Source organism: Brassica napus, chromosome C8, assembly GCF_020379485.1.
Source record: "Brassica napus cultivar Da-Ae chromosome C8, Da-Ae, whole genome shotgun sequence".
Lineage (NCBI taxonomy): Eukaryota > Viridiplantae > Streptophyta > Magnoliopsida > Brassicales > Brassicaceae > Brassica > Brassica napus.
The window spans coordinates 14,362,099-14,383,746 of NC_063451.1; the positions used below are offsets into that span (position 1 = coordinate 14,362,099).

The 21,648-nt window shown below is 33.2% G+C and overlaps 1 protein-coding gene, 1 long non-coding RNA gene and 1 pseudogene across 2 annotated transcripts; 1 reads left to right on the top strand and 2 right to left on the bottom strand.

The window, feature by feature from the left end:
* Window positions 1–2,376: 2,376 nt before the first annotated feature.
* LOC111207650 lies at window positions 2,377–4,782 on the bottom strand. The gene is made up of 4 exons (XR_002659881.2): window positions 3,421–4,782; window positions 3,107–3,275; window positions 2,802–3,032; window positions 2,377–2,719 (listed from the first exon to the last, which is right to left on the bottom strand). It is a non-coding gene; the product is annotated as an uncharacterized LOC111207650 (long non-coding RNA).
* Window positions 4,783–10,031: 5,249 nt separating this feature from the next.
* On the top strand, window positions 10,032–11,328 carry LOC125591868 (annotated as a pseudogene).
* Window positions 11,329–11,388: 60 nt separating this feature from the next.
* On the bottom strand, window positions 11,389–15,079 carry LOC111208309 (VQ motif-containing protein 5-like). The gene is made up of 2 exons (XM_048766575.1): window positions 12,303–15,079; window positions 11,389–11,574 (listed from the first exon to the last, which is right to left on the bottom strand). Exon 1 carries the CDS (start codon window positions 13,944–13,946, stop codon window positions 13,275–13,277), a length of 672 nt encoding a protein of 223 aa, XP_048622532.1. The 5' UTR covers window positions 13,947–15,079; the 3' UTR covers window positions 11,389–11,574; window positions 12,303–13,274.
* Window positions 15,080–21,648: the final 6,569 nt, after the last annotated feature.

Consider the following 21,648-nt stretch of genomic DNA (forward strand, 5'->3'; position numbering starts at 1 on the left):
TCAAGGCCATTAGGAATTTTAAAATTCGATATTAAGGTTTTAGTTTAAACAAGATTCAGATTCAAGTTTTAAAACAATCCTAATCATAGCTCTAGGCCATCAATCAAATACTCAAGTTTCAAATCAAAATTAAAAACCGATTTTCCAAAATTTAGGGTTTTAGGGGATTTCGAAAACTTTGATCATTGATCAAGGGGATTTAATTTGAGATTCAAAAACCTTTAAGGTTCTGATTTTAATTGATCAATGGATCAATCTCGTTTTTAGGTTTAGATCGAACTTATAGAGCTTCGATTTACTTATAGGGGATTGATCTATTTAACATATGGCTTTTAGTTTTAAAGATTATCTTTTAGGGTTTCAATCTTTACAAAACAACCAAATTCGATTCTTGTTTTCAGATTTCGAATTACCTTTATTTTGTAGGGTTGAATCGGACCACCAAAGTCAGATGAACCTCTAGTTGCACATGGACGCGAGCTGGCTCCTTATCGGGTCGAAAGATGGGACGGGACGCGAGCTATCTGGAACGGTCTTGCGTCTGGTCACGGATGTGTGCTGAGGTAGTCAGACGCGATTGGGACGCGTCTTCTTCTTATCTAGTTCGCGAGCTGCTGCCTTTGCAAGCGGCTGATCTGAATTGTGAGCTGGTTGTGATGCGAACGTGGGCTGGCTCTGTTGTGAACATGAAACTTTGAATGTCTAGGATCAGGAACGCTTAAGGGCTTTAGCTGATCAGGTGTTCGTAAGCCGAAACGGAAGCAAGAACAAGTTAGGGTTCTTCGGGATTAGATCTTTGCACCAACTCCTCTCAGCTCATGAAATAAAAACAAGGAGTATTAGATTACATGAACACCATAATCTGAACAAGATATCATCAAACAACTAAGGTATGATAAACTTATCTTTCACAGGATTTGAATTTGGCTAGAAAATCTTGTTGGTTCGGATTAGGGTTCCAAAAGATCAAGACGGCGCCATGTATTGTTTCTGCGAGTGAGGGAGCGTCTGAGATTGGATCGACGAACGGTTTGCGCTGGTGGATTCATCTCGTCAAGAGCTTCAATTTTATATGTGGCACATTGTCTGGTTTCTCAGGGTTTGAGAGATAGATCAATTTTAAGTTTCGCCTGATTTAGGGTTTATGTGTGACCGATTTTAGGTTAGCTTTTGTCTCAGAGTTTTGGAGTCCATCGTGCTGATAACGTGTTGTAATTAGAGAATTTAGAGACTGAATATTTCTGTGTTATTATTAATGATCAAGTGGGTTTCTTATATAAGGATTACAAGATAAAGATAAATGGAAAGAGTACATATCATAATCCAACAAGAAATAGGAAAACTACTAAAACATAGAAAAAGAAAACATCCTAAGTTATAAGTCGGCTAGGTCATTGGCCGACTCTCTCTCCTCCTTGCAGCCGTGGTTGGGCTTGATGTGGCCGACGGACTTTCTTCTCTTTTCTTGGTTAATGGCAATCCACTCCATAATTTATAACAACGTCAATATATTTATAAAGATATTACGTACAGAGTTTTTATATTTATTTCTTCAGAACGTGCTATCCATTAACATTTTGGGTGGTGGAAAAAGAAAATCTGTGAGACTTTTATTAATTGTGATAATGGAAACAGAGATATGACAATCTTAGGTTACATCAGTTGCTTACATAATAAAAATGAATTTGATCATTTTGTTATAGACTTATTTTTGCCTAGCAGGTTCACCAATCAATAAGATTGTGTTATTTTATATTCGATATCTTTTAAAAAATGAAACAAAATATTGTCAAATTATATAATGTTTTTAAAATTAAAAGGTAAAAATAAATAAATAAGTAAAATAATAGTAATTACAAAAAAAATATATATTTTTAACATCGTCAGCAAAACACTAAACCTTAAATCCTAATCACTAAACCATAAACCCTAAACCCTTGAGTAAATCCTAAACCTTTGGATAAATCCTAAACTCTAAATCAAAAACACTAAACACTAAAACACTCAAGGGTTTAGGGTTTACGGTTTTTGTGTTTAGTATTTTTTATTTAGAGTTTATGATTTATCCAACGGTTTAAAGTTTACCCAAGGGTTTAGGGTTTAGGATTTAGGGTTTAGGGATTATGATTTAGGGTTTATTGTTTTGCTCACGACATAAAAAATATTTTTTTTAATTCTTTTTTTCAGTAACAACTATTTTTTTTTATTTTTTATCTTTTTATTTTAATAACATTATATAACTTGAGAATATTTTGTTTCTTTTTCTAAAATATATCGAATTTAAAATAATAAATCCTATTGGTTGGTGATATTCCTCCTTGTGGTAAGTTTTTCTGAATCGACATCACTTTCTTGTAATCTTGTAAGTTTCACCTATAAAACTAACCTCGTCAGTCCTCATGGAGAAATGTATAGTTACATAGTATTGTTGAGTGGGAACTTGTATTACCAGAAGTGGCTTAGGGAAACAACCTTTTCCAGATACAAAATCTTCTACTCGTAAAATTGTACACTTCAATATAAGTTAAAAGCGGCGAGATGATTTCGTTTTCTGATGCCATTGTGCCTCCAGATTGTAGAACTTCTGTTGATCCTTGTAGACTTCCTGTCGGATGTTGTTGGTTCGAGTGAGCATCCAAAGTAGAAAGCCTGTGTTCAAGCTTCTTTCATGAGCTTCATCGAGAATGATCACCGAGTAACACCTCAGTAAGAGATCATTCTGCAACAGAAGAAATTTCATACAAAACAAATTATCTTACGTACATACATTTGAGATGGAAAAAAATAATCTAAAAATTTACCTTAATCTCACGGAGTAGAATTCCAGCGGTCATAAACTTGATAGCTGAGTTCTTGCCAATCTTTTTGTCGTGCCTAACTTGAAAAACAACAAATCGACGGAGACGAACACCAAGCTCATGCGCCACCCTCGTGGCAGTGGCGAGGACAGCCACACAACGTGGCTGTGTAATACCGATAACCCAACTTCGAGAACTGAATCGCTTTGAACTAAAACCAGCTTCATAAAGTAACTGAAAGATTCAGAAAACAGGATTAGATTAGCACTGAGACCAAAAACACTGAGACATGAGCAGAACCAACTGACCTGAGGAACTTGAGTGGTTCAAGAAATAATAACTGTTGCGGGATAATTAATAGCCTCCATGATCTCCTGCTCCATCATAATTATAGGAAGATCCTTCCTTGTATGTTCAACTTCAGCTGGTCTTGAAACATGAACTGCAAACGCAGGTCCTTGTATCTTCACTCTCATCCTGTTTTTTTTTTCAAAACCCATTAAAACCAATAAAACCAAACACACACATCAGAATCAAGAAACAGTTTATGCATGTTGAATGCTGAGAGAAGGTCATCGGAAAAACTAAACGTCGCGATTATCAAGTTTAAGAAAAGACTTACATTGGCATCTACTATGAGCACATCAAGCCACATGAATTTTTCAACGCGCCTGCCTCTCAGAAATGCAGCAATCTAACCTCAACAGTAAAAGAACATCTACCAGACTTCAAATTAGAGAGAAAAACTTTGGAGTTAGCCATTGCTAGGAAAATGAGCTTACTTCGCTACTTAGAAAGATTGAGAAGATGGTTTTGAGAGGAGATAAGATAACCTATTTATACTCGCATGCCTTGCAGAAGAGAATCTCACATTCAAAGCCAAATCGTAGTTGATTGAGTTAAGAAAAGGTTTAATGCGATGAATCTGTAACTGGGAGCTTTTCAGCAAATGTGATAGAAGATCAGACGACACAATCGAAACCCTACGAACAGATCCATCACCTTAACTTAATCAGCTCAATATCTCCAACGGCTGAAAACAAAGAGAGACATGAACCCTATTTTTTCTTTCACTCCGAAGCGTAAATAGAGAGTTAGGGTTGTTTGTTATCGAGCTGGATTTCTTTTGCCAAGCCAAAAGCCCACATAAATCATAGCCCATTCGTATCGCTGATTCACTAAAGTAAACGCGGCGGTTCATCAATACCAAATTGATACAGCACAGAATGGGCTTGACAGAAGGAAGTATCATGCCAACGAATCAAAAGCCCGTACAAAAAAAAAGTATACGGACCATATTGAAATAGACGACACGTGTCGGCGTCTCCTCGCCTTATTTTCTTACGTGGCAAGAGGAGAAGAGAGTTGGGGTCTTCTTTATATTAATAGATAGATTAAATGATTTGTAGGTTTAACTAAAATTAGAGAAAAGCAAATAATTAAACAGATTAGTCAAAATATGATATTACAAACATAAATAGTAACATAAACGAAAATTATTACTATACCAAATTTAAACCACAATATAATTATAAACATAAATATTATGGCCAAATTTAATATTTTGAAAATTTAAAACACGACCGCAGTAAAATAACTCATAAATAAAAACTGTAATTAAAATAAAATAAAAATACACAAACAAATAAAAATATTAATAAAAAATACTCAAAAATTGTACATCAGTTTCTTAGTAAACATTCATACCTGCGTAGGGCGCGGATGAATCACCCAGTTTTAAAAATATATACTACCATTTATATAAGATAATAAAAATGGATATCCAAGTTCTAGTTTCGTATTTAGACCTAATGAATCCGATTCATTTAAAAACTTTGGTTTTGATTTATGCATCTCCACAGATCCTATATGACATTTGCAAACAAATCTAGGGGTGGGCGTTCGGATACCCATTCGGGTTTGGTTCGGATCTAATCGGGTTTCGGGTTTTCGGATTTAAAGATTTCAGTCCCGTTCGGGTATTTCTAAATTTTGGTTCGGGTTCGGTTCGGATCTTTGCGGGTTCGGTTCGGGTTCGGATAACCCATTTAAATTATTTTTAAAATTTTAATATTCATTATGTGCTTAAAATTTCTCAAAATCTATAAATCAAAATAATATATTACATATAAATTTGTATAATATATGTCAAATATCTAAAATTAACATATAAATTGGTTTGATTTAAATATTTGGATAGAAAATCAATAAATATTTCAAGCATTTTTGGTGTTTTGAATATATTTTAACTATTTATACATTTACTTTTGACTATTTATGTATATTTTAGACAACTTTAAAGTATCTTATATATTTTGGATGTTTTTAATATATATTAAATCTAAAAATAAGTAATATATTTAGGTATATAAATCTATTTCGGTTACATTCGGGTACCTGAGATACTTCGGTTCGGGTCGGGTTCGGTTTCGGTTCTTTAGATACCAAAATTTTGAACCCGTTCGGATATTTAATCAATTACGGTTCGGGTTTGGTACTACTTTTTCGGATCGGATTCGGTTCGGTTCTTCGGATCCGGGTTTTTTGCCCAGCCCTAAACAAATCGATGCGAGTGGTTGAAATTTAACGCCATGGATTTTATAAAACAAGAGAACTTGAAAGAGATGTATCATGATGTTTTCTGAAGAGAAAACCCTGATTATGCTGAATCCAATCCATAACAATCAAATGTCATCAACATTTCAATTCAATATTCAATAGGATAAAATTTCTTTAGACCATGACTAATGCCCCATACAAGAGCCACAATTTCGAGATTGAATCTGTTTATTTTGTTCGAAGAAGATGAAGATGACCAAGAGAAGAAAACACTAAAGAATTAATTTTCTTTATAGAGCATTATGTCTTCATGTTTGGTGCAGTGGTTCGGACTCGAGGAATTATCTAAACCAACCTGGGTTCGATTCCTTCCTCCTCCCTTTTGTTTAAAGAGAAGATATTATTAATTCTAATTTTGTAATAAATATCAGATATATTTAAAACCATAGAGAATGGAAGCAATGAGATGGTTTGTCCTAGTGGCTGAGCATCAGAATATTCAAGGAATTATCTGGTGTTCGAATTCACCAACCATCATATTTTGCAAATAAATATTTTTTAATAATCTTCTATATATTAATCCTGGAGTATTATAACATTTTTTGGTAGTTACGGGTGGATGATTTTTAAAATTCTTAAGAAATACGTTGATCCATATAATTACATAAGTGTCATTTAATAAATCAAACAATTCAAGGAATTATCTGGTGTTCGAATTCACCCACCATCATATTTTGCAAATAAATATTTTTTAATAATCCCCTATATATTAATATTGGAGTATTATAACATTTTTTTGTAGTCACGGATCATCACTAGGATGATTTTTAAAATTATTAAGAAATAAGTTGGTCCATATAATTACATAAGTGTCATTTAATAAATCAAACAATTCTTAATTTATACATAGTTTAAAGTATTAAACTCCCTCCGTTTCATATTAAGTGTCGTTTTAGAGAATTTTTTCCGTTACAAAATAAGTGTCGTTTTCGATTTTCAATGCAAAATTTATTAATTTTATGCAAAAATTATCTTTCTATTGGTTGAAATATGGTTAGGTGTATAGGTAATAGTGTTTTTTTATAGGAAATGTAAAATTAATTGTTTCCTTAATTCGTATGCCGAAACCTAAAACGACACTTATAATGAAACAGAGGGAGTATATATTTTGATCGGTATACTCTTAAGTGACTAAACCACAAAAGCGTAAATTAATAAAATAAGTAATTTTTTGTTGTTCTATAATTAGATGTTTTTTAGACCGAACTAGTGAATATATACTAAACATAAATTTAAATTTCGAGTCTGCACTTTTATTCTTTAACAGCTTGATATATTAGATTTGAACATTAACATGTGAATAGAGTGCCAATGATTTTCTTCAAAAATTTGATTCTTCGATATGTATCTGGAGTGGAAATAATTTTTACAAAAGTCCATCTTTTTAAATTGAGACTTCTGTAATTTATTGAATGCATAGAAGAAGTTAAAAAAAAAAGAAACTAAACTCATATCAATGAAATATAATCGAAAACACAATTTTATAGAGGTGAAAAATGAAATCACGTATAGAGAGTCAATAGTAAACAAATCGAGAGTAGAAAACCTAATCCACTTTTGTCATTTTAGAATTGATGTTGCCTATCTGGTTTTTGGTGATTTGTGTCAGCCGGAAAACTTAATTTTCTTTTGTGCATGTGAAATCTTAAAAATAATTAAAATGGATTGTAATACATTAACTCTTCAACAACGATGATACATTTAAGAGACCAACATTTGTATTCGTCATTTTAAAATTGATAAAGATTTTAGTTTTTCAAAATGTTAAAACATTTAATGAACATACATTAGTATAAAAAATTCACCTCACGCATGCGCGCGGGTTATCATATAGTTATTATTAAATCGTACTAGATAGCTCAGCTTCCATTATGACACGTAAGCTTCCGTTAATGACATGCCATCCTTCATAAATGTTTGACTAACAGAAAAGAGATCAATGTATGATTTAGCTTAATTTTACTAGTTCGTATATGAAATTTAAAATAAATTTACATTGATGTATGTTTTAGCACATGACATCAGTGTGTGTACTGACCGGGACTGTGGTACTCCATTGACGTATGAATTGTCCGATTTTCCATCAGTTGGTAGGTTTGGTTTGATTCTGTTCTTTCTGATAATTTACTTTAACCAGGTTGAAAAATTTAAACCGTTAATTAACCGGTTTCCATATCCTAATAATAAAGCTCCTTGACCCTATAACAAACTCTTTTAAGATACATTGCGATCTCCGTCATCAAAGTTGTTTTTCATCGAAAAAGGTACAAACTATGACCGGTTTCCATCTGTATTCAGTTTAGCGATTCTCTTCCTTCAATTGTTGGATTTCAGTACGTTTTTAATCTGCAGCCGAAAATGATGAGGATTTCATCTAGTCTCTTATTCTTAGAGATGGAAACAGACCCCAGAGTATCTTGTAATATGTTTATGCAGATATTCTTTACTTTCTCTCTTTTGAGAAGTTGATGAATGGTAATCAACTTTTGCTTTCCCAAACGAAGTGATTTAGAGCATCTCCAATGTATGCCTTTATATTTTTTTCTAAAATAGAGATCTCTATTATATTATAGAGGTGGATTTGCTCAACCGTAAGACTCTATAATAGTGTTTCTCTATTTTAGAGGAAAATATAGAGGAATATCACTTTTTACTTCTATATTAGCATATTTCTATATTTTCCTCTATAAATAGAGAAACTCCTCTATAAATAGAGTTTCTCTATTTATAGAGGTATACATTGGAGCAAATTCACTTTTATAATAGAGATTCTTTATTTTAGAGGAAAATATAGAGATAAAAATAAAGGTGGGTTAGAAATGGTCTTATAATTCTCTCGTGAATTGATTTTGCAAGTCTTGAAGACACTAGGGACCTTGATCGTAACTCTTTTGTTTCTTGCCCCTGACTAGAATGGAGGCTTTTTTTTTCTCATGGTCCACTATTTTCTCGCGTAACTACATGATAAATCCCAAGCATCATCCACCTTATTAGCCTTGAACATCATGAATGATTTCTAAAATGGGAGATGCCTGGGATTTTTTTTTTTTTTTTTTGTGTCCTCCTCTTCTATAAGAGTTTTTGAGAAGACAATGATTACAGGCTTGTGGAGGAGGAACTTGATGACTTGTCTAGAAGCATGAAAGTCTTTAACTTTTCTGGTAATTTTTCATATACGAAGAGAGAATAACATGTTCTAAGTTATTTTTCGTGGTTACTTACCTTTGTAGATTTATTTACTTAGAAAAACCAAGACCGGGGGAAATATGACTGACCCTATCTTCTTCTTTTTTCTGATTTTGAAGTTTTCTATATGTTGATAAAAAAAAAAAAAAAGTTTTCTATATTTACTAATCTATCTTATTGTAACGGGAAAATCGCATAAAAAACTTTTAAGGTGGTAGCCATTTATACTTTAAACCGTGAAAGTATTTCACAAGTACTTTAAACCTCCAAAGTGACAATTTTATCAAAAGAAACCTTCAATCTGGCTTAATAGTACATAAAGTCAAAACGGTAACTCGTACTGTTCAAAATCGATGATGTGTCGGTTTTCTTTTTTTTTAAATTTGTTTTTAAATTATTTTATTAGTAAAATAAATATAAAAAAAAGAAAATATAACAATTCATAAAAAAATTCAAAACAAATCATAAAAGTCACTAAAATATACAAAAATCAAAATATTCACCAGAAAAAGTAATTTATTTTATTAATAAAAGAAATATAAATAAAGAAAATATAAATTAATAAAATATTCAAAAAAATCATAAAAAGTTAATAAAATTCACAAAAATAAAAAATTCACAAAAATATTGAAAAGTATTTTATTAATCATAAATATTTACAAAAATTATAGATTCAAAAAAATATTTATATTATTTTATTAATAAAGTAAGTATAAAATACAGAAAATATAAAAATCATAAAAAATCAAAACAAATCATAAAAATTCACAAAAATCAAGAATAAAATTATATATGGTATTATAAAAGCGACTAAAGAATAGCGTGCATTGAGTGCTATAAACCGGCTACCCTCAAGCTATCATTAGTATACATTCTTCCCTTTAACAATCCTGAACTTTCCCAAATCAAACCAACACTCACATAGAACATAACATATTAAAAAAAAATCTAAATAGCAGTCAGTCTTTGGGTTATGATTACTCTAATTCATATTAGAAAAATTCATTATCTTCAAATGATTCTCGTGAATGATTTGTTTTGATTTTTTCTTTTATGAATTTTTATGTTTATATTATTTTATTAATAAAATAATTTTAAATTTTTTTGTGAATTTGTTTTTATTTTTGTGAATTTTATTGATTTTTATGAATTTTTTGAATTTTTTTTTGAATTTTTATATTTTTATATTTATTTGATTAATAAAATAATTTAAAACTTTTTTGGTGAATATTTTGATTTTTTTTGTGATTTTATGATTTGTTTTGAATTTTTTTATGAATTTTTCTATTTTCTTTATTTTTATATGTATTTTACTAATAAAATAATTAAAAAAAAGGAAAACCGATACGTCATCCATTTTAAACAGTACCGATTACCGTTTTGACTTGATGTACAAGTAAGCCAGGTTGAAGGTTTATTTTGATAAATATGTCACTTTGGAGGTTTAAAATGCTTATAAAATACTCTCAAGGTTTAAGTGTAAGTGGATGTTACGTCTGAGAGTTTTTTATGCGATTTCCCCTTATTATAACTGTCTGAAGAGTTGTGAAAAGCCAAACAGAACTATAGAGTAGTAGAAAGTCATCATTTTCCAAAAAAAATGTTATCCATCTCTCTATACCATTCTTGTTCTGAAGCTCCGTTGTTTCTCTTTAGAGAAAATCACTTGCCTCTCTATTGGTTATCTTATTTAAGTTTTTTTTTTCATTCAACCACCTTGTGTCAGGTTTTTGTTCAATTTCGTAATAAAAGATTAGAAATACTTATGTTTTCATCCAACCACCTTGGGTATGGGTCCATACCTTCTTGAAGCAGCAGACATGCATGCAATCATATACTTTCCTTTCTTCATTTTCTTTTCAAGTCTCTTTTTCTCTCTTCCCACCAAGCATCTGTATCCACTTCTGCTATCTCCCGTTAATCATTAAGAACAGTCTCTCTGTTTTTATGTTTTATGAAACCATAGATACATTTTTTTTGGGTCTAAATGTTAAACCATAGAGATACATATTAACAGGATTAAATTACATTTTCTTATAATAATGTTTTATTCATCTTAGACATACCAGCCTCTGTTTTATGTTTTATAAACCCTAAAGAAACTTTTTTATCATAACACATCCATTAATTCATCATATAAATTGTTGGCTTCACATATAAATTAAAAGATTAGTCATTAGTGTCTCTGTTTTTATGTTTTAAGAACCCTAAAGAAATATCTTCGGAGACATTTTCAGGTATTGACGATGGGAACAACAGGATCGGTCAGGATTGCTCAAAAGACAACATTGTTGTTTTTAAAGACACAACGGCTCCACTTCTAATTCCAAACGGATTTCCTGAATATACAGTTGAGATCTTCAACGCATGTGTCTCTGATTGCAGAATCGCGGAGATCCACGTGAGTTGTGGCTGGTTCAGCTCGGTCAGGATGGTTAACCCGAGAGTTTTCAGACGAATCTCCTATGGTGATTGCCTGGTCAACGACGGTCAACCTCTTGCTCCTGGACAGACTCTCTTTTAGTATGATAACAGCTTCTCTTACCCACTTTCAGTTTGTTCAGTCTCTTGTTACTTCTGACCTTAGATAATTAACTAATTCGGTATATTCCACAGAAGTCTGGTTCGGTTTTCATCTTGTAAGCTAACTTTTCCCGGTTTATGTTTATAATCGATTTTATAACAGTCATTTCAAAATATTTAGTGGTTGTTTACTTGTTTATTATTGATGTTTGTGTAAGATCCGTCTCCTCCTCTCTACATCTGTGCTACTAACAGAAAAATATCAAATTAAACCAATTTATAAAACCAAATAAAATGTCAAATTTTTTAATCTGATAATTTTCTAATAAAACGAGTTTATAATTTAAAACCAAATACATTAAATCGAAAAGTTAATTAAAACCGAAATAAAATACACCGATCCCAAGACACTAATCCATCCACATATCCAACTACTCGTTATGCTCACCTGCAAGGGGAAGAAAGATGAGTGAGTAACAGGGGAGTCAATCAGTGAGGTATGAGATACTAAACCGTAAACCGCAAACCACTGACTCTGTACAGACTCTGTACATAGTACTACGACTATGTAGACCTATCTCTAGCATGAAAAAAACTCGGTGTCTAATACACTACATAAAACATCCAATGCGCTGATAGTACATAGATATTCTCTGCACCCCGCATTCTCCTCATAAAGATATACATATATAAAGTTGTATACGCCTAGTACAATAGTCCATCCTTGTACCCTGCAATCACCTATGCAGCGCTAGTATAGACGTCTTTGTACCCCGCAATACCCATACAATGCACCGCTAGCATAGACATCTATATGCCCCACAATCTCCATACAATGCGCCGATAAAACAAACGTCTCTGTGTCCCGCAATCTCCACACAATGCGCCGTTAGCACAACATCTTTGTGCCCCACAATCTCATAACAGACTTATGTATATATATATATATATATATATATATATATATATATATATATAACAGTTCTAACTCATTCAATTCAGTCAACCGTTGAATCCTATATTATCTTCTTTCCAATTTAACAAGTAAATAATAATAAACAAACAAGACTATCAAAGAGACTCGATTCACAGAGACTTATCATGTTTTGAAACTAGCATTTTCATAATAGTAGTACTAAACTAGTTTAGCTCGGGATTTAACGGAGTTGCCCTCACCTTAGCAATGGTTTAGAGTCAAACCATAATTGATTTGAAACCAACCCAAGCAAACCAAGTTCGTGAGTGATCACAAGGAACAAAAGATCTCGTGTCCAAAATGGTCACGGGACCGGAATGTGATCAACGGCAAGCGGCCATGGCAGTAGTCCCGTGATGTGTTTCCGTCAGTGATGCAACACGGACCAAAACACGACCAACATGACAACACAAATACGAGGAAAAGTAAATAAAAAATTAGTTCTTAGGTTCATCAATCAAGGATATAGCTTGTGACACAAGAAACAAATAAAACTGCAGCCAACCTTCACGGCTTGAATCGTGATGGTGGATCTGGAGCTCCGATGGCATGACATGTCTCTAGAGGCTCACGGTTAATGATGGTGTGGACAGCACGGTGATGGTGAGACGGTGGCTCCGTCCCGGTTGTCTCGTCTCCACGCTCGAACATAGAAACCACAAAGGAAAGTCATGGATCGATGAAGCAATGGAGAAGAAGATAATGATAAGAGAGGAAGAAGTAGATATGGAGAGAGAGATAAATAAATTAGGGGAGGCTGCTCACGTTCTTTTAATCGTGTATATATGTGGTATAGAGACATATATACACGATTAATAATAAAAGAAAATATAGATTGGTTTGGTTTTATAGATAATTAATTATAATTTGAATTAAACCAATGCCGGTTTAAAGAGAAGCCGGGTCATGGTCGTTACAGTTTGTCTACAAAATCGCTTAGAAGAGACAAAAAGAGTTGATTGATTTCACTGATAAGCCAAACGGAACTTCATACAAGACAGTAATATGATAATCATAATCGTACGAACTAAAGCTTAGCAAATCACTCTAGCTAAACCTCTCTTATTCAAACTAGCTTATTTCGTGTTTAATGGGAATATTCTGTCCTGGAAAATCTGAAGATGGAGGGAAAGCCGAGTGGTGATAGCAATCAAAAACATGGAACTTAGGAGCTAAAATCGTCCTAGGTCCAGATCGAAAAATCCAGGTTGAGTCACAGACGAAAATGTGAAGTTTGGAGTCAATGGTTGAGGATACTCAGCTCTTGTTGAATGCAATGAGTAAGAACTGTCTATTTGTTGAGGAGAACCATTGAACCAAGGAGTGGGTAAAGTAGTGGTCATGACCGGTTTAAGACCATTGGAATATGACATAGGTTGCATATGAGATTGATTCTCATCAAATGTTTGTTGGAAATTGTCACCATTTGAATATAGCTGAGGTTGTATATGAGATTGATTCTCATCAAATGATTGTTGGAAGTTGTCACCATCAGAGTCCGATGATTCTTCAAGTAAGCTTTCAATATACCCCATATGCGATGAGACATGAACCCCTGTGGCATTGAGAGGAACAGGTGAGGTCGGCTCTGGTCTACTCTTCTGACGATTTGGAAGGTTTTGAGGTAAAAACTCACATGATTGATTACTCGTTAGTTGCTGAACAATGCTTTTGAAGTCTTCCTTGTCAATGATGTACACTTGCGTTTTAAGTTGCGGTTGCCGTGGCTGCTGAGGTATGGAGTTAGCGTTAGTGTGTACTTGATCGAAAATACTCTTTCGAGTGTACTTGCCAGTCCTAGTCCTATTCACTCTCATGTAATCATTTCGTGGTCGCTGCTTCATCTTTTAACACAATAGAGTCACTATCGAAGCTAGAAAGACTCCCTAGATGATATGAATCTCAAGTTTGATGTTAAAGAAACAAGTTTACTCACACTCAGAAACACAAATTAACACAGACGTTTATATATACACAGACAAACAATATTTATTTATTGTAGACGTCATAATTTTCAGTAAATTTGTGATTTTATTCTACTTCAATTCTTGATTTTTCAGTAATAAAGTGCCTCCAAATTTAATTTTAAAATACGTTTTCCTTGGAAACTGTTTTCTAAATTTTCGTTAATTTTCCTGAAGAGGTTGAAACATGCATTATATGTTACTTTGAATGTGTGCCATCCTATTTTCTATTTTGTTTCTTTTTTGTAAGTTATACTGAATCATATTTTAGTGGAAATAGGAAAATGTTAGAGCAGGATTATCGGTAAACTTGTTTTTGGGTTTCTTAATTTTTTTTATCTGATTAAAAAAGAATTTAAAAAAAAAATTAAAAAAAGTAACCAATCGCGGACCGTCACGTATATGTGGGGTCCGCAAACAGTACAAGAAACATGCAAAAATCGATCACTTTTTCACAACTTTTGTTATCAGTTTTTTCTAAAATGGTGGGACCTGCGCAGTACTTTTCTTCCTAAAACCATCTTAAAAACCTGCGATAATGCTAGTTTTATATCCCGAGATGATGAAAGAACAGTAATTATTTTTATATTTTTATATTTTCTATTTTTGTCTCCTTTCTTTGCCGGTTCTCTTTTCTCTATATTTTTTTTCCTTTTTGTGTCTTTTTCATTATTGTCCAGGATAAGTTTTACGTTCAAGGATTATCAGTGTGACAGTATTAATTATATCACTATTTTAGTGAAGCATTTTTCGTACAAAGTAAGTAAATAGAGAAAGAGAAAAAATATAGTATCTAAAATTTATTTTCCACCTCGAAACGTATAAAGATTTTTTGCATATAATAAGTTTTTGGCAACATTAATACGTACTTAATAGAGGAAACTCTAATTTTACCACAAATTTGATAACATTTTCAAATTTACCTTTTCAAATTATTTTTGGAAATCTATCCTAACTTTTACACACATATATAAATATTTATCTTATATGATTACTAATTGGTTAAAATAACATTTTATAATGAAATATACATTTTGTTTTAAATGAACACAAAATTAATTAAATATTTAAAAGTTTTGTTTAAGTGAAAACTGAAATATTCATTTATATTTTAAATAAATACAAAATTAATTAAATATCTAATTTTTTTTTTTTTTTTAATTAAAATGAAATATATATTTATATTGTATATAAATATATATGAATTTTTTTTTATTTAGATACAATTTCAGAGAAAATGTAGGAATATATGTTTCATTTTTTGTTTAGAATCATTCAAATAATTCAAATATTTATACATATATTAATTTTAAATAACTTTTTAAGGGATGAACCAAATAAAAAATCATACATGAATTAAGTTATGACTTCTGTTTTAATAGTATGAATACATTAATAATTATTTTATATGATTTGTGGTATATATTTTTAATAAATATCATATTAAATAATTGCTTAATAATTAATTTCAGAATATACTTTTTTATGATTTTTATGCGGAAATTCAGTTTATTATTTCAAATCGCCAATTATTAAGCGCTTCCTATTATATATTTATGTTGTTAGATTTGCACTGAATTATTAGTTATATGACAATATGCATGAAATGATACTTTAAGATTATTTTATATTTAATTTATATATTATATAAATTGATTATTTACATGTATTCTATAAATTAATTTATTAGCAAAAAATATTAGTTTATTATTTAACAATAAATATTAATTAATTATCTAGTAATTTTACTAGTTTTAAGGTAATTCTAAGAAATTCATGTACACTAATATTTAAACGTTGGTTATTAATTTTTAAAATATATAATAAAAATGAATTAATAAACTAAAAAACAGAAACAGATTTGATATATGTATTTAATATGTTATATTTAAAACTAAATTGGTAAAACATAAGTTTTTCAATTAATACATCAATTTTTGTATAGTTAAGTGTATATATCAATGTTCAAAAAATCTGTTTAGACGGAAAATCGGCCATAGCAGAAACAATTTTCTTAAAGTCCAATTTATGCAACTCAATTGGTTCAAATCGTCTTATATTAGATAAGATTCGGTTAAATCGATCTAAAATGGTCTAAATTGATCTAAATCTTTTCAGTTAAGCAATGATTTTAGTGCAAATCAGCTATAGCAGAAACAATTTTTAAAGTCCAATTTATGCTACTTGAGTCGTTTCAAACCCTCTTAAACTAGTTAAATTTGTTTAAATTTATCTAAAATGCTCTATATTGATCTAAATCTGTTAAATTAAGCAATAATTTTAGTGTAAATCCAAAAAGTTGTCTTGTTTATTTTTTGTATATGTAATATCAAAATAATTCAATAATTTGTTAACGTTTAGGCTCCGCTAAAAACCCTAATAATCGGACTGGTCGATAGTTTTCAACAAAGCACCTAGTTACTTCTTACTAATTCCTTAAACATATATATAATCGAGTTGTAAGGTATTGCCACGTGGCATGTGCTTCACCACTTTTTTGTTTGCTTTTTTATGGGCTGACTGTTAACTCTATTGGTCCTGTTAGAAATGAGAAATTGGGCTTATAATATTATTAACCTTAATCCAAAATATACGGTCTATCTTAGACACTCCGTCCAAGCATATTGAAGCTTGTCGCCTGATGTGTTGTGTTCTTATTAGTTTTAAACTCTGGTTTTAGCAAAGAATGATTGGTTTATTGAAGGTATTTTGGTCTTCTCTGAGTCTTTTGTTGGTCTTTAGTTATATTATAGGTTACAAGTTAGCTTGTTGGAAAAGAATGCAATTGTAAGATAATTTGGAGAAAAATAGATAATTTGGGTCGAGATATGCTGAAGACTGAAGAGGATTGATTGATCCACACATGTGATTGATCGATCTGGTGTGACTAGGATCGACCAATCTACATCATATGGATCGGTTAATCGGTGACACAATGAGTGCAATTTCTATATTTGCAAAATGACGCATTTTGAAGATTAAAACCCTATAAAATTGTTTGTTCTTTGTATTGTATAATTTGTTTTTGTTCTTAACGACTAGAGAGAGAGATATTGAGGGTGATTTGTGAGACTTTGGATATTGTAGACTCTTGGAAGGAGATTCCTCATGTACTCATTTTGGAGAATATTTTCTTATCCTTCTCTCATTTCAATACAATTATATCATGTTTTCTATGGAATCATTTTGTTGTAGTTCTTTTATTATGAGTGAGTAGTTTATTAGTTGAGTTAAGGGGTTCTTGTAGGGGATTTGTCGATAAATTGATCTTGAAAATGTTATATTAGAGATTCATGATTTTGGATCTTTGTCTACTGATGTTCTTAGGGCCGAGACTTGACTGGTCACCTAGTCTCTGATTTAAAGAGGAACACCCTGAAAATGATTGTTTGAATTCCTAAAATACCAGTAGATGAGCAAGGTTTCTAAAACGTTGATGTTACTGTGCTGTATGTACAGTTTATGCATATTTAGAATATGAGATTCATTGGTAGGTAGTGCTTAAGATTCTGAAACTTAGGGTGTTAGTTCTATGGAAGTAGGTAAGCTTCAATTTAGTGATTTGAGTTCAAGATCATACTTCCTTGATTCTATTGTGTCCCCAATCCCAATCCTCGCTAGGATTGTCGGGACAGATAATGGGACGAGGGAACGTGCAAGCCTGTCGAAAGACACAAAAGAAAGTGTTTCATGGTCTGAATAAAGGGTTGAGTCCGAGTGATGATCGAGACTTGGCCAAGAAAAAAAAAGGAAAATATGCATAAAATGGAGCTGGACCGATCTGTAGAAAGAGTGAGACTAGCTCGACCAGCTGGAAGAAGCTTGTGCCCGAATTCAAAAAACTTAGGTCAGCTCGATCAGATGACTGACCAAGATCATCTAGCTGGATCATCTGCCGAAAAGCTCAACTCAGCTGGAAGGAGGGTTAAGCAGTTAGGTCGTTTGGTCGGGTTTCGGCAGCTACTAGACCGACGGTCAAATGTGATCCGATATCAGACCAAGGCTCGATCATGTTAGACTTAGGACTGTGGTGAAAAATCAAGAACATGGTTTAAGAGTGCTTGCACAGTTGGGCGGTTTCAGGCCTAACAGTTTCAAATGGATATGTGTCAATTCGGTTGCAAAAGGCACCTTTTCACCTAAAAGACACTTTTGGCCGAGTACTCTATAAATATAAGGAATTTTGCACAATTTTTGGCACATAATTCCTTAGGAAAACACCCAGCGATCAAAAAGAAAAGGCAAAACGTAGGAAAGAACGCGACGTGCGGTGCTCTTCCAGCCGCTGGACCTTACCTTCGACGGAGCTGTTTCCAGGGTGGGCAAGATGTTGAACATAAAAGATAACTCTTCCCATAATTCTCTCCAACATCTCCAGACTCTTGATATCACTCAAATTACCCTATGAGCAACCTTACTCTCTCAAATAAGAGCTTTAGTTGTAGTACTTAGGGATCGAATCCACATGGAGCATGGACACACAATAAACTCAATAGAATCGCAATTAAGAAAGGTAAATAATATGAAAGGAGTAAATAGAGCAAAGCAGTTAATCAATTGGTTGTTGTTGTGAGAATTTAAGAGAAAATAGCTAGATTCAGGTTTTCATGCAATCATGATTATAATTATATAGAAGCAAAGGGTATGTGAATGACAATCCTAGAACTCAAATTCTAATGTAAAAGATATCCATATCTCGCTGCGAATCTAATCTATCGGCTAATTCCGGTGTTCCAGCTATCGTATGTAAACACGGATCGAGTATCGATCGATAATATTGACTAGGTATCGATCGATATTTCCTTAGGCAAGCATTATTGAACTCATCGATATTGTTCACTAGTTTCCTAGATCAGCTGTCACATGTATTAGCAACTTAGCTCAGCAGAATTAATTCAGGTAAAAAACCTACTTTCGCAGCTGTATATTATCATAAGTTCAATGTTCTAGTTAGCTACTCCATAACACAAGCAGTAAGAACAATTCTGATGAAGGAAATCTTTTAAATTACCCTATCAATTCTATAGTTTTGGGTAATCCATCAAAACTCTAATTAAACCCTAAATCTAACAAAGTAAAGTACTCAGACATAGCAAATCAATTCATAACAAATGTCTAAATAAAATGCATAGATAAATAATTAGAAAAAATTGAGTTCTAATACAAATCTCTGAATGAGTCTTGGATCTTCTCTCCAATCTAAAAAACCCCTAAATAGTTTGCTGTGTAAGAAATAGTAAAATATTGTGTGCTACCCAAACAATGGCAAACACACATAAATACTAGGTAAAAATCAGACAAGGGTAATCTTGTAAATATTTGGATCTTTGGGCTCAAGCCGCCCACGAACAAGTCGGCCCATCTTCTCGCGTCGGTGTCAAGCGATACCAAAGGGCTAGTGTCAATCGACACTCTGTCTGAATATCGACTCTAGCTGGTTTCTTGAACAGTTACGAGTTTCTTCAATACTTACCTCTAAAATCCTCCATAATCTCCACATTGTCTAAAACATACCTAGACCTGAAAGACTCTAAAATAAGCTCCAAACACATATAATAGTCTCGAAAATGATCATATACCATGTTCTAAATGTGGTAAAATATACGGTATATCAACTCCCTAACATTGCGGTCAACCACCACGTCCCAGGTCTGGACTTTTAACCGGATCCCCTTTTGAAGTTTGCACATAAGCGCTATCAGACGGCTCTTGGTTGTGGAAAGGGGAAGAATTGATCGGAATCAATCCAAGAAGACATTGCATTTTGGTTACTTGATATCAATCCGAACATGGATCCAAATGAGAAAAAGAATCATATGGGCACTCCTGAACACACATATAAGGTGAGTGTATGGATCGTTTAAGCCATCGCCCATAGCCTTCGGTTGATCCGGTTGGGTCAATAGATGATCGGTTGAAACCGTTGCATACTTCTCTCTTTAACTTGATTGTTTACTTCTTTTCTTCTGCATAACGATCAAGGAACTCATCCTTAGGGCCGAGTAAAGTCCCATGACTGTAATCCATCCCGTTCATATGATCCATGCCTTAAAGGCCGGATGTGATAGATCGCAGATCATAGCCGATTGGCTTGATCGAAGTATGGCGATTTGGGTTGATCAGTTGTTAGAGGGATTGATCTAGATCTGCAACCTGGACTTAACTGAGTCGCTTAAACGACTGTGATAGTCAAGATTCTATGGAAAATCTTGGGTTAAACCTGAACAGGAAACAAACCATAATATGCATGCATGAAATCATACTCACTAAGTTATCAATATATTACTCAGTCTTGAATGGATTCGAGATCTGAAAGTGATCCTAGGAAGGACTTGGACTAGTTTGAAGACTCGAAGCCATGAAAATTGTTGGGGTCAAAATCAGTTAAGACGAAATCAACGTCAGAAAAATTTCCGAGAAAATCTTCTCTTCCATAAAAAGAAGAAAAAGTCGAGAAATAACAAAAAAAAACTATCAAAGGTCTAATGATCAGATCTATGAAACGAACAAGCTAGATCTTCCGTGGAATCCAGCTCGGCCGTTCGCCGAGCTGGACCAAGTCCAGTTCGGCGAACGGCCAAGCTGGATCAACCACGGATCCAGCTCGGCGAACGGCCGAGCTGGATCAACCACGGATTCAGCTCGGCCGTTTGCCGAGATGGACCAAGTCCGGTTCGGCGAACGACCGAGTTGGATCAACCACGGATTCAGCTCGGCAATTCGCCGATCTGGACCAAGTCCAGTTCGGCGAACGGCCGAGCTGGACCAACCACATATTCTATCTTCACCTCGTCCTCTTAACTTCTCTCCCAATATTGCATCGAACTCACTCTTGTTTCGTCTCAATCGGAGGTATCGTTGGAACTTTACGATTTAAAACCCGCAAGAACTCGTTTTCTCGAATAACATTCAGATTGATCGTATAAAACGGCAACGGTTAGCTGCACACCCAAGATTTCCTACGCTATACAAAGAATTTGAATGTTCTTCGGAATTGACGTCGTTTCGGAATCGTTCTTATTATAAAATCGTAAAAACGTCTAAGTCGCAAATTGGCCCAAAAGGGGCCAGAACACGGCAAAGAGCCCACTTATGATTTTATGGAACCAAGCCCAGTCGTTATGACAGTTTATCATTTGTTACCCAGAAGAAGATGAATGTCAAGTTCGGAGGATAAATGTACATTTTCCAAAGATAAATACAGAGATCGAAGAAAAATGGAATATTTTCGCAAAGCGATAAACTCGACCGAGGGCAGAAAGAGAAAAGGTAAACCGCCTTAGAAGGAGTATATATGGGGATCGAAGGTGAAGGGGCAAAAAACACAAGAATTGTTACTCAGAGCAATACTTAGAGCGATTTAGGCAACTTTTCGTTTTTGTTAATTGAGCTGCGACTCAATTAGGTTTTCTGCAATCTTAGGTTCTAGAACTAGGGGATTTCACCGACAGCTCTAGCAGCCAAGGCCTTTACCTTGTTGTAACGCTCAGATTCGGAATAAGACCAATTTTGTTCTCTTTTCGATTCTCATATTTTTTTCGTCTGTCTTTTCGTGTTCTTGATTGCTTGACATGTGGTTTAA

Bases quoted from the DNA above. Each gene is read 5' to 3' on its own strand.
- LOC111208309 (XM_048766575.1), bottom strand. From the start codon at position 13,946: ATGAAGCAGCGACCACGAAATGATTACATGAGAGTGAATAGGACTAGG.